At 56.9% G+C, this 16,201-nt stretch overlaps 1 protein-coding gene across 1 annotated transcript; it reads left to right on the top strand.

The window, feature by feature from the left end:
* Positions 1–1,665: 1,665 nt before the first annotated feature.
* Positions 1,666–4,680, top strand: NPM3 (nucleophosmin/nucleoplasmin 3; the record flags this gene model as incomplete). Its single annotated transcript, XM_051800033.1, has 6 exons — positions 1,666–1,771; positions 2,211–2,296; positions 2,966–3,085; positions 3,324–3,417; positions 3,838–3,960; positions 4,077–4,680. Coding segments are annotated over 5 exons (498 nt in total), but the record flags the coding sequence as incomplete, so codon positions are not given.
* Between the last annotated feature and the right edge of the window lie 11,521 nt (positions 4,681–16,201).

Below are 16,201 nucleotides of genomic sequence, written 5' to 3'. Positions count from 1 at the left end.
ATTTTGCCTTCTGTGCTCAAGGGCTCTGGTGCCACAGTCCCCAGTGTCAGATCATGCTGCTCTTGCCCCTGCTTAAAGGGATAGAGGTGAGCAGGTCCCTCTCTCTGTGCCCCTGCCTGAGTTCTTGTCACTCTCCTGTCCACCGCTACCTCTCTTTATGCCTTCAGCCTCCTGGCTCTGTGTGTGCCCTATATCTTCTCCCGGGCGCTGGGAAGGCTCGTAATGCGGGTCGGGATAGTGCCCGGGAGAAGGGCGGTAGGTGGGCAGCCGGTAGTAAAGGGCCATTTTTCCGGCATGGCGTTTCCGCAGCTGGCCGTGGCATCGGTAAATGTCGAAGGCCCAGGATGGGCGGGAGATCCCCGAGCTGAAGGATACGGGGCGATGCTGCAGGGCCTTTGGGTGCGGGCACGAGGGCGGGCACGGGGCGGGGCGGCTCGGCTCGGCTCGGCACTGCACGGCCCGCCCCGCGCCCAGACCCGCTCCTAGCGCCGCCGCCTCATGGAGCCGCACGGTCCCGCCTGCCCCGGCAGCGTCCTCTTCGGTGAGCGGTACCGGGGGCCGGGAGGGCAGTGGGAACAGGGCGAGGGGGGAAGAGAGACATGTGGGAGGGATCGTGGATGGTAGGGGAGGTGAGACACGGCGCGGGGTAATAAACCACGGGCAGGAGTTGGGGGGGGACGGCAAGAGAGGCGTGGGTGGGTAAGAGAAGTGGGGGGCAGGAAAGACACGTTGGAACAATGAACGGGGGGGGGGCAGGAGAGAGACGGGGCAGAGAGAGACTTTGGTGAGTAGTGGGGACGGCGTGGAGGCTGGAAAGACACTTGGGTGGGGAATAGAGCGGGGGGAGGGAAACACGTGGGGGGCAGTAGGGACGGGGGCGACCGAAGAGGGACCTGGGGGGCAGCGTAGACACACTGAGGTGGGGGGAAGAGGGCAAGAGAGACACGTGGGTATGAAGGGACACGTGGAGGGCATTAACGTGCCAGCGGGGAGGAGAGTGGGGAAGGACACGTGTATGGCCGGGCTTGGGAGGGAACGGGCACGCGGTGGGGGTCCCGAGGGGGTTTGGGGGAGAAACCGCGTGGGGTCTCGGTGTTCTAGCGAGTGTAGAGGGTTGGGAGTAATGGGGCAAGCGGTTGGCAGGCCCGGCTCCCGCTCCTCCGGTTAATCCCCCGCTCCTCCCACGTCAGCGTTTCGTGGGCGCCTGTCGCAGGGCGGAGGAGCCTTGTCCCTCCTCTCTGGGAGGGATTTCGGCCGGGCCGTGGAATCCCCCGCACACGTGGCCCTACGCTGCTCGCAAACGCGTGTGCGGGCTGCGGCCAGCCCACGGCGCGGCCCGAGCAGCGCGGCTCAGCGCACGCCTGCGCTGGGCAGGGCAGCGGAGCAGCCCCCCGGGCTTCTTATGAACCTGGGGTTTGGTCCTCGCCCCAGCGAGCTGAGTATAGAAGCACGGGCAGGAAGAGGTCCTGCCCTGGGCTGCCTTTGCAAGTGCCGGCTCTGGTATGCAGGGCTCAGCTCCGTGTTTTTCCGATCGGTCTCATATTGGTGAATCATCCTGCAAGAAGCAAATGCACCCAGAGCACTTTCCTCCCTCCCTTTGGTTGGCCGAATCCTGATCGCAAGAACTAAGGACATAATTGTGCGTCTCCCTTGTTTTTGTAACTGTCTAAGAAGTATGTAATAAAATATGTCTCAAAACTTCTCTTGAAGGACTCCAGCTCCCTGCAGCCTGGCCCAGCATCCTCCCATTGGGTTGTGCCTCATCACTCAGGTCTTGCACTCTGTGTCTGTCTCTGCTTTCAGACTCTCACCCAAGAAAAAATTCTACTGGTGATGGCAAGAGCAAAGTCACCCTTCTGTCTGCTCCCTCCCCTGTTTTCCAAAGTGGTGCACCCTGGCTCTTCTGCTCGCTGGAGGGGAAGAGACTTGCCTTGCCAGTGTTTGAGAACCTTGGGTGCCCCTGGGCATTGATTCAGGGCAGCTTGTGGGGACACCAGGTTTTGTCCCTGCATGGTGCTGAGGCAAGTGCACAGCTCTTGGGAGCACGCAGCCCTGGCCTGAGGCTGAGTGAGGCTCCTGAACATGAGACAATGAAGAGTTTTAGGGGTGTCATGTGCATGCCTGGCCAGGGCTTTCCCTGGGAACCCTTTGCCTGTGGTGCCTTGTGCTGTGTAATGCCTGCTACAGCTTTTTTGATCTCCTCCTTCCAGGCTGTGAGCTGACTGCCAGTACCAAATCCTACACATTTCAGGTGGATGAGGAAGATGACTCTGACCACATTTTGGCACTGTCTGTGGTAAGAGAAATGCGAGTTAACTGTGCTTGTCCTCTTCTGTCCTCATCCATGCCTTTACCTCCCATTTCCAGGCTCACTCCCCTTTCTTGGCTGGGTCAGAAAAGTGAACTCCCTTGGCTGAGGTCCTGACTCTGGCTGCTCTCATGGCAGGGCTTCATGGGGGTGTCATGTTTATCCATTGTACAGAGGTGCTTGTGCAAAGCCAGGGATCACAGGAGACTGCTCAGCAGAGAAATACTCCAGGCATGAGGTGAAGGAAGGTATTTATTCCTCGTATTTGACCTTGCTGGAGCCTCACACTAGATCCACACCAGCTGGGTCTCTGGCTTGTTGCTCTCCAAGCCCAGGTAGATGTAGGGCTTTGTTCCTGGCTCTCCCTTGGGATGTTTTCTGTCCTGGGAGCACAGGACCTGCCAGCATGGATCAGATCAGCAGAAAATGCAGCCCAGGTGCTGTCCCTTGAGGTAGTTGCAATAACAGCTGTCCCAGCTGGGAAAGGCACCGAACCACTCCCTACTTTGTGGAACAGCATCCTCATACCTTGCTTGACATCTGGGTTTGTGGCATTGCTGTGGGAGAGCTTTTTTTTCCCGTTTCCATGGAGAGCCCTGGCTGTCCCCAACATATCCCCTGGGAGAGCAATAGTTTACAGTCTCCTCTCCCACCCAGGTCTGCCTCTCAGATGGTGCCAAGGACGAGTGCAATGTAGTGGAAGTTGTTGGGCGAAACCACGAGAACCAGGAGATTGCTGTGCCTGTGGCAAATCTGAAGTTGTCATGCCAGCCCTTGGTAAGAGGCTGTTTTGAAGATTCAGGGGGGATGGCTGCAGGGAACTGGACATCACTGGATGTTTGTGGATCCTCACCTAGGATCTGCAGCTCACGAGAGAATGCCCTGGGTAGCCTTGGCCTGGCTGCAGGTGCCCTCAGAGGGACATGTTTAACTGGGCCAGGTGTTGTGCTGGGGACTGCAGGATATTCTGTTTTTTGCCTCTGCCTCTAACTCAGCTCCACTCTGCTCTTTGCAGCTGAGTCTGGACAACTTCAAGCTGCAGCCTCCGGTGACCTTCCGCCTGGCAGCAGGCTCTGGCCCAGTACACCTCAGTGGCTGGCACAGGATCAGTAAGCACTTGAGGATGGGGAAGGGCTTGTGGGAAGTAAGGGGTATGGAGGTTTCCCATGAGTGTGAACACTGGTCAGAGAACCTGTGGGAGATGTACGGGGTGCTGCCCGGCATGTGTGCTCGGTGCCTCCTTTGTGTTGGTTCCCCAGGATCTCTCTCTATGCGGGGATTCCTTCCCTGCCATAAAGCCTTGCATGGGAAAAGGGTCTGGATGTCCCACACTGTTCTTTTTTCCCATGGCTGGCTGTCACCATTCCCCGCTGAGACATCCCTCCAGGTGGGGTACAGCTTATTGCCCACAAGCTGCTGTTGAAACTACTTCAGTGCTCTTTGGGCTGCTCTGCTCTTGGGGTGTCTTGGGGGCCAGTTGTATTTGCACAGACGTAAGCTGGTGAGTAACAGTTCTTCGTGTGTCCCAGTGCACAGGGAAGATGCCTCCTTTGAGGTGGATGATGACCTGTCTGATGAGGATGAGGAGGAGCTTCCTCCTATTATGCCAGCCAAGAAGTAGAGGAGGAAGCAGTAACTTGTCTCCAGGCAAGGTGAGGGGCCAGGCAGCGCCAGAGGAAGGATCCAGGTGGCTGTGATGCTGAAGTGGCAAGTATGGGTAGGAGGTGCTACTGGAGGCTGCTGGTCTCAGTCTGGTTCTTCCTCTTAGGTACTCGCTGGGACTTCTCTCCCTGGACGGCTTTTACCTCCGACACCTTGCCAGGACCTCAACGTTTGCTGCTTTGTTTGTATTTTTATTTTTTTGTAACTTTCTGGGGAGCAGGGGCTGCTCCCAGCGCTGGGGTGTCGCCTTTCACATAGCCCTGGGAGATTGATCCTAAAACTGGATGGATGCTGCTGGTATATTCCCTGTCCCCCATCTCTGTTCTGGGAGTTGGGGATGGAGGAAGCGATCCTTGCCCCTGTGCCTTCTTACTGTCCTGGACCTCTGCTCTGTGCACCCCCTTTCCCTAGCTGTGAAACACCCAGTCCTGGCCCCTTCCCCAGCATGTGGATGTAACGTCAGGTGTGGGACAGGCACTTTCACTGATTCTAGTGTGTTTTCTTTTATTTACTCACATTTTGATGGTTTTTATACACTTGGAAATATGAAACTGGGGCCTAGGCTCTGTCCTTGACTGCAGTTATGGTGAGGTGGGAGCTCACAGCCTGTCTGTGATTTGGAGAGAGGTTCTGGATCAATCTGTTTTGTAAAGAATTGTTCTTACACTCTGAATAAAGGTCTCTCAGACATCAGGTCTGGAGAGGGGTCACTGCTGGCTGGCAGATTCCTCCTATGCACGCTGCAGTGGGGCAAGTTTGAGCTCTGATCTTTGCTGCAGTCATGTCCCTCCACACCTGGGTAAGTGGAGAGGGTTTGATCCTTTCTGTGCTTCAGTCAGGTGGCACTTCTCACCCACACATGCTGGTTCTGCCCTTAAATGTTTCTCTGGGGGTTTCCCTGCAACGAATCCTTGGCCTATGTGTCAATGACTGTCCCAGCCCTTCTTGTTTGAGACACTGGCTGTTGTCTCTCAGAAGCACCATGGACTTTTTTGCCACGCTGGCTCTGTTGATGCCGTGGAACAGCAAGTTTCTCAATTGCCTGGACTTATGTAAGAAATCCAGGGTGGATCCTCAGCTCAGGCTCCATTCTAGATTATGTTTCTCTCTATGACTCTAAGACTGCTGGCATCCCAACCCCTGGGAGGCACCACTGGACAAAGCCGATCCGGGGGAGATGAAGCCCCTGTTTCGTGCACGGCCCCGCAGCAGTGACGGGAGAGGATGCCGACGGGGCTGGAGAGGCAGCGGCGCTACCCCGGTACCGGGGCCGGCGCGGCACCGCCAGGGGGCAGGCGGGCTCTGCGGTCCCGCTCCCGGCCCGCCCGGGGCACCGGGAGCCGCCAGCCCCGGCTGCAAAGAGCATCCCGCTCTGCTCCTCCTCCTGCGGGAGGGCAGGGGCCGGCTGCCAGACGTCCTATCTCCGAGTGCGGTTCTTCCGGTGTCCCGTGTGTTTGGGGCTGGTGCTCAGTGCCCGTACCCACGGGTGCTGTTAGATCTCCCGACAAATCCCGTTGCCCGAAGAAGTTCGTGGGAAGCAGGGCACTCCTACAGCTGAGCCGGATGAAGGGATGCAGGAGCATCTCCTCCCTGGGAGATGTTTGAGAGCTGTTGGTGGGCACAGGGCACTGGTGTGCTGATGGTGCGGGTGGGGATGCCAGGGCTGGCACACCCAGCACCTCGCAGGTATCCCCGGCTGTGTGCACCTAGAAGGGGTCAGGGATAATCTGTCTGCCAGATCCTGATCCTGATCCTGATCCAGATCCTGATCCTGCTTGTGCTTCCCCAGAATTTCAGCTTGGCTCCAGGGAGACAAGAGCCAGCAGATCTTTTCTAATCAGGTGTTTTAGGAAGGGAAGGCTAGGGGAGGCAGCTGGCTCAGAACCCAGTGGGGAGCGATGAGTGGAGGGAGTGGGCTCAGCTTGGACCTAGTAGGGTGGTACAGTTTCTTCCCATGGGGTGGGACAGGCAGTGCTGGCTAATAAGAAGGAGCATTTGGCCTCTTCAATGGTAGAAGGAAATAGTTTCAGGGTACTGGTTTCCTTAGGGGTGTCTGGGCAGCTGAGACAGTCCTGGCAGGGGACAAAGGTGGCACCATGGGGGACATGGTGAAGGTGGCAGGAGGCTTGAGGAGACCAAGCTTGTCCACTTCACTGTAGGATCAGCCCAACTCAATACCTTATTAGGAGTGCTGCCTGGTCCCCAATGCTGCTGCAGGGCAATGCCCAGGGACAGGGGATGCTCCAAAACAAGGGGGGGCAATGGAGGGGGTTAGGGGATGTTGGCACTGCCAAACCCCTTTCTGAGTGACTTGGGGAGGTTTGCTCTGTACTCCCTAGCAATGTCACAGCCTTGATATGCTCAGCTTGGGGAGGGGGAGATAAATGCTGAGATGGCAGGAGGCTGGGAGGGGGATGCGCTCACACACAGCACTTAATGGGGAAGGATGGGATTACAGGGGTCACGCTAGGTGAGCAGCTTCCTTCGTGGAGCTGATGGTATCAAAGCAGGTGCCCCCGGCTGCAAATACCTTGGGCAAACAAACAGGGCTGTCTAAGAGCAGGTGAGCTCGGGCATGGCTGGGCTGGGGGGTACTCTGTGGTGGGGGGCAGGAGGTTCTCTGTGCACAGGGAGTGAAGCATGGTGCTCCTCGTGTGAGGGCTGCCTTGTTTGGCATAGGGTGAGGGTGCAATTGAGTTGTTGTGTTCCTAGGTACATATGTGAGCTTCCCATGCTGGAGAACCCTTCAAGGGTGTGGAGCCCATCACTCTCCCAAGGGGTGGTGGAGGTACCAGTACCTAGAGATCCAAATAACGCCCCAGTCCAGGTGATGACTCTGGAGTTGCTCTGGGAATTGATTTGCTCTGAACATCTCTCCTTACTGCTGCTTCAGTGCTCTGTGGGCTGATATGGCTGGCAGTGGATCCCTCCCTGCCCTGGCAGCAGCAGGAAACACTGACCATGGTTGAGCCATGCAACAGAGAAACATGGTGCGGGGCTTGCCATGCGTGAGCACCACGGCCATGCACCTACGCTGCTGCATGCTCCACACCCCTTCCAAACCAGCCTGCTGCACACAGTGAAAGGCTTGGGCTGCTCATTGCAGGGTGTGGCTCAGGTGCACCCTCACTGGGCTGGAGGGCTTGACTGTGTCCTCCAACCCAGTGGCTGGGCCAGGCCAGCAGCTCCCAGAGGATGCTCTGGTTTCTGAGGTCACATTTGAGTTGCTTTTTCAGGGATGGAGGAGCAGGATGGGGAGCTGCTCTGCTGAGCATGGGCAGGCAGTGGTTTTCCTTGTGATGTCCCAGTCGATCCTGCCCCAACAGAGTTCTGGCTGGGTTTCAACTCTCTGTGGCTTAGACCTCGTCCCCAGGGCGGCTGAGAGGCACAGCTGTGACCGTGCTGTAGGTGGGGCTGGTCTCCTGCTCCATGAGCTCTCTCTTGCTGGTTCCCATGCTGATCTGGGGTAAAGCTGTTGTTCTCTGAGTCTTGGCTTCCTGGGCTTTGGTGGAAGTGAGGGGACACCCCGGGAGACACAGCATCCCCCTTATCCCAGGGTTCAACAGCTCTGTGAGGTGGGACAGAGAGCTGTGTGGCATGTGGCACCTCGGTGGCAGCAGGTGACAGGAAAAGCACCAGCAGAGCCACCCTTAACTGGGACAACCCTGATGGTGGGCGTGACAAGTGTCCTGTTCTCTGTAGTGTTAGCTGACTGTGCTATCTATCCCTGTTCCATCCTGCTGGGCAGTGGGCACAAGAACCTCTGCTATTGCTTCAGGGAGCCACTGGGGCAGGGCAGACAGATTGCAACCAAGAGAGACAGCAGCAGGATCTGGAAAGGCCAGGCTGCCAGTAATTCCCGTCCTTTTCCCATCAATGTGCCTTGCAAAGGGAAATGGTGCTGATGGACTGTGTGGGAACGGCCCTGTCTGATGGAGAAGCTGAAACTCAGGTCTGGGGTCATGTGCTGGTGCTCAGCTGTGTGCTGAATCCTTTCCAGGGAGCCTCAAGTTTGTTGGGAGCCTGTATGTGTGCGTGTTCACCCACTAACTACTCTGTGGTAGGAGAAGAGGCTCCTCCAGCTCCCAGTTCCACAGCGAATGCTTGGCTGCACATCCTGGCACGGGAGTTTGCCCATGGCCAGGCTCTGCTCTGAGCATTCACAGGCTGTGATAGCTGCCCAGTGTGCCTGCTTGCAGTGTGGATTCACGTCCCCAGCCCCACAGTGCTGCCCAGAATACAAGAGGGGACTGTTTCCATGAAGGTGCCGCTCCGGCAGCTATGGCTTTATGTTTTGCAGTGGGGGCACAGCTGGAGAAGCATTGGGTAATGTTGGAGCAGGGCTTGTGTGGATTTAAACTCACAGTCACATAAAGCAGGTGCTAAAAGTGAATATGGCTGGGCTGTGGTAGAGAGCCCTCTGCAAGACAGCACCTCGGGTTGAGGCTCCAGCACAGCTGTCCCACACCGTCCCCTCCTGCATCCCCAGTGCAGCTGCCTCACAACAGGGCAGTGTTGGCAGCTCTGTGCTCAGCACCCGCAGCCCAGATACACAGAGGTCACAGGTGCCCTGCCCTTTGGCCTCTCTGAGGTGCAAATCTAATCACTCTGGACTGGGCTGTCCTGATGCTGGCAGAACTGTCACTACTGGCCACATGCCCCTGCCAGGGCCGGTGGCATCTGGGGGAAGAGGGCCTGCCTAGAGCATCTGGGCTGGGTCCCAAGGGGATTTAGGATCTCTCAGAGGAATCCTCCCAGGGTCATACTTCACTGCAGGGAGTGCAGGGACCTTGCAGTCTGCTGCTCCCAGCCCCAGCAGTGGCAGAGCCCTAGGTCGGATGGTCAGGATTTGCCTGCTATGGTATCCTTGCTGGTGATGACACTGCATAGGGCCTGTGGGACATCCCATACCACTTCATGCCTCCAATCCCTACTACCCCAGTGGGCTCTTAGGCAGGTGGAGACCCCTGATTTGCAGTGCATGAGGTTTTTGGGGCTGGATAGGAAGGGTTATTGCTGATGGGCAGAGCAGAAGATGAGGAGAGCAGAGGGGACAGGGATCTTGTCTGTGGCAGGTCTACCCTGCTAGACCTCCTGGTGCTCAGCTCACAGGGGAAGGCAGCGTGGTCTAGCAGGGGGGCTTAGCCTTTTGGAGGTAGGATTTTGGCTCCTGGGGAAAAAGTCAAAGTAGAATATTTGGAGAGCTCTCAAACTCCATCAGAACTCCCTGGTTTTTTGCTGGTTGTTTGCTCCTTTGCCTAGGCCAGGTCCCTACAGCCCTCACCCATCCCTGCACAGCTTGGAGATGGTGTCTGCACCATGATGGGAGCTTGGGTACTTTCTTCATGCCATGGCCACACTCTAGGACAGCATGTCCCCCACCTACCTAGGGCAAAAGTCCCCTACCACAGCTGGTGTTGGGGAGAAACCAGTCATAGGCTGTCTTCAGGCTCTGACTGTTGCTTTACCTGTGACTGTTGCTTACCTATTTCCCACCTTCCCAAAACAGAGGTCTGCAGGGTGGCACAGAGACCACACATGGCCCTGGGCATGGGATCTGGAGAGGGGCACAGTTGCTGTGCTGGTCCCCATGCCAACATGGGGTGGGTACTGTAGGGCTGACAGAAGATGAAGGGCTGGGCTTGGATAAAGACTAGCAGGGGGTTTGGGTCAGGTCCATGGGGCTGGTGGTCCACAACAAGGTGGGGGGCTGCAGCCAAGACTGGGGAGGAGCAGGTGCCAAGGGATATGTGTCCACCTTGACGCTTCTTTGGGGTTCAGTCTTGTTGGCCCCACTGCCTCCCCCATAGCCACAGCCCTTGCAGGGTGCCCTGGGGCCTGGCTCCCCAGGGCCAGGGTCAGGATGAGCTTTGGCTCTGCCGGGCTGGGATGTCAAAGGGGCCATAACCCTGGTGTTTTGCAAACTCCTGGGGTCAGCAGTTCAGCTGCCACTAACACAGGAGCCCAGAGACACACACGGGCATTTTGGGTGGATGCTGTAAGCAAACAAATGAAGGTAGAGTTACAGCCAACGTACAGCCCCCTCGGGCCACTGCTGTTGGTTTTAGGTTTAACCCCCCCCGTGGGCTGGGCGCAGAAGTCCTCTTCCTAAGAGAATCCAAATGAAAGCTGAATTGCCTGACCTGGCTGACTGGGAAGCGAGGCAGGAAAGGAACAGCATTTTGCATCTCTGTCTCAGCTACTCGTGGCCCTGAAGGAGTCTCTGAGCCTGTCCCACAGAGAGGACAGTGTGATCCCCAGCACTGAGTGATGGCTTCCACCTTCCTGGGTGGCCAGTGGAGCCCCTTCCCACCCAGCCTGGCTTTGACCCCCTGCTTCCCAGGCCTGCCTGATGGTGCATGGCTGGAGACCCCAAGTAGGGTGGTGCTGCTTGGACTGGGTCTGCGATGCTGGGGAAGTTGTGCCAGCCAGGAATCTCTTGAGACCAGGTCCTGGAGATGCTGTTTGGTCTGTGCAATGGGGTCAGGAATGGAGTGGAGCTGCCTAAATGCCATGAGCACACACATCGTCATACACGTGTCCATGTGTGTCACCCCTTCCCCACGCACATGCATCATGGCCACTCCTGGTCAGGCTGCTTGTTTGCTGACCCCTGTTTGATGCAGAGCAGAATTGCACAAAAATGCTCAACCTTGGGTTTAAATCATATAGGGCTGGATATGCCACCTTCTCCCTGAGCTGATTCCACATTAAGTGTCCTTGCTGGGAGCCTTTGGTCTTTTTTCTGGCTAGCTCAAGCTGAGCTGTGGGGCTCTGTATGGATCCCTTCCTGAGCTGGGTAGCTGCAGAGCCATCCCAGTTCTCTCTCCTTGTAGATGGATGTGGCCTGGGTGTGTATCTCCCCTTCAGTGCCCTCCCACAAGTGCCCTCACTCAGCTCTGCCTGGCTCACCTCTGAGCCCCCCCCATACCCCGGGTGGGAATGCCAGATATGAGAATAGCACTGGTCTCATCAGAGCCAAATGTAGCCATGCAGGGGATGCTTAACACCATTGTAAAATCCATCTGTGCATCCATGGACTGTCCTGAACAAGCTTCTGCTCTGCCTGGGGACCAGGAGTGAAGCTGCCACGTGCTGACCCACCCAAGGCTGCCCCTGCCATGCTGGCAGTCCTGCTGCTGTGAGTGGTGAGCTCTCCTCCTTATCAACTAGCCTGGATGGAAAGCAGAGCCTAGCTTTGTCTCCTCTGACCTGCAGGAGCATTGCTGCCACAGGAGGATGATGAAGCCAATATTGACACCAGCACTTCCAGAAGCCCAGGCTGAAATTATGGAAACAAAGGTCGCATTTCTAGGAAGCTGTTGGGCAGGAGGGACTGGAAGTGACAAAAGGAAGAGGAGTCAGCCCAGTTCCCTGAAACAAAGCTGTGAGAGCAGACTGCTGAAGAGTGACCTGACAGGGCCATGTCACCAAGCTTGGTCCTGCACCGGAGCAGGCACAGCTCCAGGGGACTGTGACCAGAACACAGGGGTAGTCTCCCAGCCTGGTGTTCCCACCGCCCACGAAACATGCCTCAGCCCTGCTGCTAGTAATTGAATAGAGAGAATTAATTGTGAGTGGACTGTGTCTCCCCTTCCCACTCCTCATTTGCCCTGGGGCTGTCTTGGTGCTGTGGGTAGTGAAGACAAGGTCATTCCCATGTAACACATCCCAGTGGGGTTTGGCCAAGTTCCTTCCCTTTGAGGGGTGGGGGCAGGTTAATGGCGAGCAGTGGGATCGCCCCAGGCTGCTCTGTGCTGCTCAGCCATGGAGGAGCTGCTGTTGCCTCTGAAACGCCCCATTAAAGCTGTGGTGAAGGATCAGCAGGCAGGGCTGGGGGCACTGGGCCGCAGGGCTGGGAAGGGTGAGGGTGGAACGGGCTAGCATCCCTCTGACTTTGCTGGGAAGCCTCCATGTGTTTATTTTGGGGTGGAAAAAGCTGGTTTATGGCTAAGCATCCTCCAGGAATGGCTGTAAAGCATTACAGGATCCTGTGCATTTTGGCTCTCCTTCCTATGGTGTTGGAACAGAGGGAGGTGCTCGGGTGCAGGGCAGTGCTGCCCGCACTTCAAGGTCCTCACCTTGGTGTGCCCCAGCCTTTGGCTAACCCTCAGCCCCATGCCAGCCACCCCACTGCCTACACTGTCTGTCCTCTTTCAAGGGCAACTTCTGTGCAGACTGTCCAAGCTCTCCACACCTGCAGAGGGGAGCTCTCCTCATCCTCCAGCCAGCTCAGCCTTGCACTGTGCTGCTGCAGGTGCTGCTCTCCTGCATCAGTCAGGATTAGTGCTATGTCCATGGTCTGGCCATGTCTATGTCCATGGTCTGGCAGGAGCAGGGAACTGTGCTTGTTGGCCCTTCTCTGGGACTGACAGCAATGTCCCAGTTCTTTCTCCAACAGATAGTTTTGCCTGAAACTGCTGATAGTTCCCCCCAAAAGAGCTGTTCAAGGCAAAACTCATGTGGGTGTTTTGCTGGCTTCCACTCACCCCAAATTCTCCCAGCCTCCTCTTATGATGTGAACTCCCAGTTTGCTAGGAGCCCTTGTCTCCACTCAGCCCAGTTTGGATTGGTTGCCCCTAAAGCTGTGGTTAGTGTTTCTTTTCTTGGCTCTGCCTTTCTGAATAAGGGGTGCTGTGGGGAGGTTTCAGACTGAAGCTCACGGAAGAGCTGATAACAGTTACACCTTGCTGGCTTTGATATCCTGTGGGGAACAGGATCTCATGCTGCCATCTCTCACTCTGCACAAGGAGAAGGGTGTCTGTGGACCACTTCTGACCTGGACTGGGCCATATGAAGATGGCAAAGAAACAGGCTGGAAGCTGGAGCTGGAACACAGTTGTATCCTACAGATGTACAAAGGGGCATCCTGGGAGAGAGCAGGGATGGTGCTGGGGTGGCCCTGGATGAGGGGGCTCAGTGCTGAGCATCACTAGGGGAATGGGAAGAACCTCCCACAATACCCCCTGTGCTCTCTTCAGTCTCTGCTGTACAGTGGCACAGACTACTCCCAGAGTCTCACAGTCACTCACTTGCTGTCCCTTCCATCCCAAGTCCTCTTCTGGTCTGCTTACTGCCTTACTGCAGTCTAGGCTACTCCAGGAGCTGCCTTCACACTTCCCAACTGCCAGGAGGCTCTGTGTGGGATGCGAAGGGGAGAGAGAGGCGGGAAAAGTTTGAGAGCAAGCCTGGACCTCAGCCGGGCTGGGACAGACATCTCCATCTCCTGGTTCCTCTCTCTGCTCCTTCTTGGTGTTGTAGCCCTACAGCTGCACCTTGGTACCCTCAGATTTATGGGAAAAGGGTTGGGAGGGGTGCAGCTACCGTCTCTGTTGTCAGATGCTTCATCTGCCGCATTTGACATCCCTGAATAACATAAAGTACATGAGCTTTCTCTGAAGGAAATCACCCCTGTGCCCGACCAGCCTAAACATGGTCCCAGTTCTGCAGATCAGGGCAATGGAGCAGTGGGGCAGCAGGATGGGATCTGATGGGACCATGCTAGTAGCCTCCCACAGAGGCCACAGCCCACTGGCTGCTGGAGCACTTGGGGGCACAGCAGGTCCCCAAGTCTTTCTTGGAGACAAAGAAGGGCTTTCTTCCACCAGCTCCACAGCAGTTTGACCTGAGGCACAGCTGGTCTCAGGAGCGTAGGGCATAGTTTCTCTTCTCCATAGGAGAGCCAGACAAGCCATTTAGCCTCAGTGCCTGGGAATGGAGGGGACCCTCACCCTGTGGACCAAGGGTCTTATCTCAGATGGCCTGTGAAGGAGCTGACAGGCAGACTGATTTCCCTTGTGCTGCCTGGCACAGGAGAGCCTATCTAAAAAGGTTTGTTTTCTCTTAAAAAACAAAAGCAGAGGTGTGTGTCACTCTTGATGCAAACATGGGTGGGCTGTGAAGCACCAAGGGAAGAAGGCAAATGTCTCTACGAAGGCATCCAACTTCCCTGCCAGGAGCAGATTTTGGCCATGAGCTGAGACAGCAGGAGAAGTAGGATGAGCCCAGCAGCTGTGACGCTGCCTGTCCCTGGCTGCTGTCACCAACCTGCTTGTCTTTTCTGTTCCCAAAGGTAGGGTAGGATGGGGGCTGTGGAGGCTTTGGCTGTGGACCCGAGGATGGCTGGCAGGAGTGTCGTCAGTCATCCGCTGTCAGACGAAGTGTGGCCACCCCTGGGTGATCCCACACCGGCTTGATTTTACAGCCATGACTGGCACTTGAGCCTGTTTGCTGAGGGCAGGGGGCATGCGGGACTGTCAGCTCATGGCTGCCTCTGACCCCGTACAGGACACCATAAATCTCCCGATTTAAGGCAGCCTGGGCTGTTCTGGACACGGTGCTATTGAGTAGAGTGTGGTGTGCAGGATAACGTATGGCTTGAACCTGTGCCCACCAAGGGTAAAGCAGAGGTGACCACTGATGAGGAAGAATGTCATCTGCAAAACAGACAGTTCCTAAATCCCTTGAATGTTTTGTATATTAAAAAATTAGGATTGTCTGAATTTAGAGATTTAGAGCATCGGGAGTATCTAGTGCTTCCTGCTCTGGTTTTGCCTGGTTTTCCTTAGGCAGCCTGGACAGGTGGATGTGTACCACTGTGCTGTGGTACATCAACTGTTCACACAGCTCAACATGGAGGGGTTTTTTTTCTGACTGTGTGCTGGACTGACAATCTGTGTGCACTGCCCTTGAAAACCACCTCCTGCTTCAGCCTGCCCATTCCCGTGGTGCCCCTAAATGTTTCCAGTTAAACACAGACTTTGCCTAAGACTTTTTTCTACACATAGGAGACCCCCCTGAAACATCCTTATGACTTTTTGCATTAAAAAAAAAAAAAAATAAGGAAAATGAACAAGGGGCTGATTTTGATTTTGTGGGAATTTTGGCCAGCACAAGGCAGTTGCTCGCCCTGTGCTCTGCTGGGTCTGATGATACTGATGTAGGGGCTGTTTTTCTCCTTGAGCCCTGTGGGGTCAGCCCAGGGATGGGGCACTGCCCAGGCTCCCCTGCTTGCCTTCTGCACCCCTCAGCAGTGGGGATACTGGACAAGATCAGGTGAGCCCCCTGGGAGATCCCTTCCCAAAGGTGACAGTGGGCAGTGTTTTGGGGTAACACACTAAGTGTGTGGTGGGGAGAGCTGGCGGTGCACTTCTGTCTAGGGTTTCTGGGTGCCTGAGCAAGGGGTAAAGTGCACAAGTTGGGTGCACATGAGAGAGAGAAATGTTCCATGGCTGCAGCTGGTGCGTGTGTGTGTGTGTATGAGGTGGAGGGGTGTATTTTGGGGGTAGGGGTAAGCAAAGAGGACCGTGTGTGTTTCTGTGCTGGGGGGTGCGTGGTGTGTGAGGGGTGTGAGAAGGAGGGGTCCTCATGGGAAAGGCTGCACGCGTGTGCGAGCTGTGCGTGCGTGAAAGGGACTGTGGAGAATGTGTGTGTGTGTGTGGGGGGGTGTGCATGTATGTGCGTGTGCAGGAGGGCTGCACAGGCGTGTGCAGGACTGTGTGCGTGTGCAGGACTGTGTGCGTGTGCAGGACTGTGTGCTTGTGCAGGCGGGCCATGCACGGTGTGTGTGCTTGTGCGGCGGGGCAGCCGCCGCGCTGTCACTCAGGGGCGGCTGACAGGAGCTGCCTCTCCAACGGCGGCAGATAGCGCTGATTGCTGATTCGAGGAAGCAAAATAGCAATTGTAATTATGGGCTCTGATAAGATAAAGGAGGGCGCGGGGAGCGCGGGGACCGGCAGCGGGGCACGGCCGGCAAATTAGCAGCTGTCACTCAGCGCCGAGCAGGCGGCGCCGGCCCCGGCCCCGGCCAGGTACCGGCCCCGGGGGCCGCCCGCCGCAGCCCCGCCGCAGCCCCCGCCCCGGTGCTCAACAGGTGGCGGGGCCGGGAGGGCAGGGGCTCGCCGGAACAATGCAGCCCTCAGCGGCCCTGCCCGGGCTGCGGGGCTGAGCCCCGTCCCGCCGCCGCCTGGCCCCATGGCCCCGCACCGCCGGCCCTGAGGGCGCCCGCCCGCCCCACAAGGTAAGCGCCCGGCGGGGATGCTCGGGAAGAAACAGGGGATGTCCCACTCCTCTCTTCCCACCCCGGCTGCGGTATTTGCTCAGCCTCACTCCTTCTCGAAACTCCGGCCCCCTCCATCCCCCTCCCCCGGTAATCCTTTTAATGTCTGGCACGTCCCGGGAGGGCTCGCTCGCCCGCTCCCAATCCACAATGCGCTCGCGGAGCGGCGAACC

This window comes from Manacus candei, unplaced genomic scaffold, assembly GCF_025592945.1.
Source record: "Manacus candei isolate 608988 ecotype Guabito, Panama unplaced genomic scaffold, ASM2559294v1 h1tg000050l, whole genome shotgun sequence".
In the NCBI taxonomy this organism is placed as follows: Eukaryota; Metazoa; Chordata; class Aves; order Passeriformes; family Pipridae; genus Manacus; species Manacus candei.
This window is presented reverse-complemented; position numbering and strand designations above follow the sequence as displayed.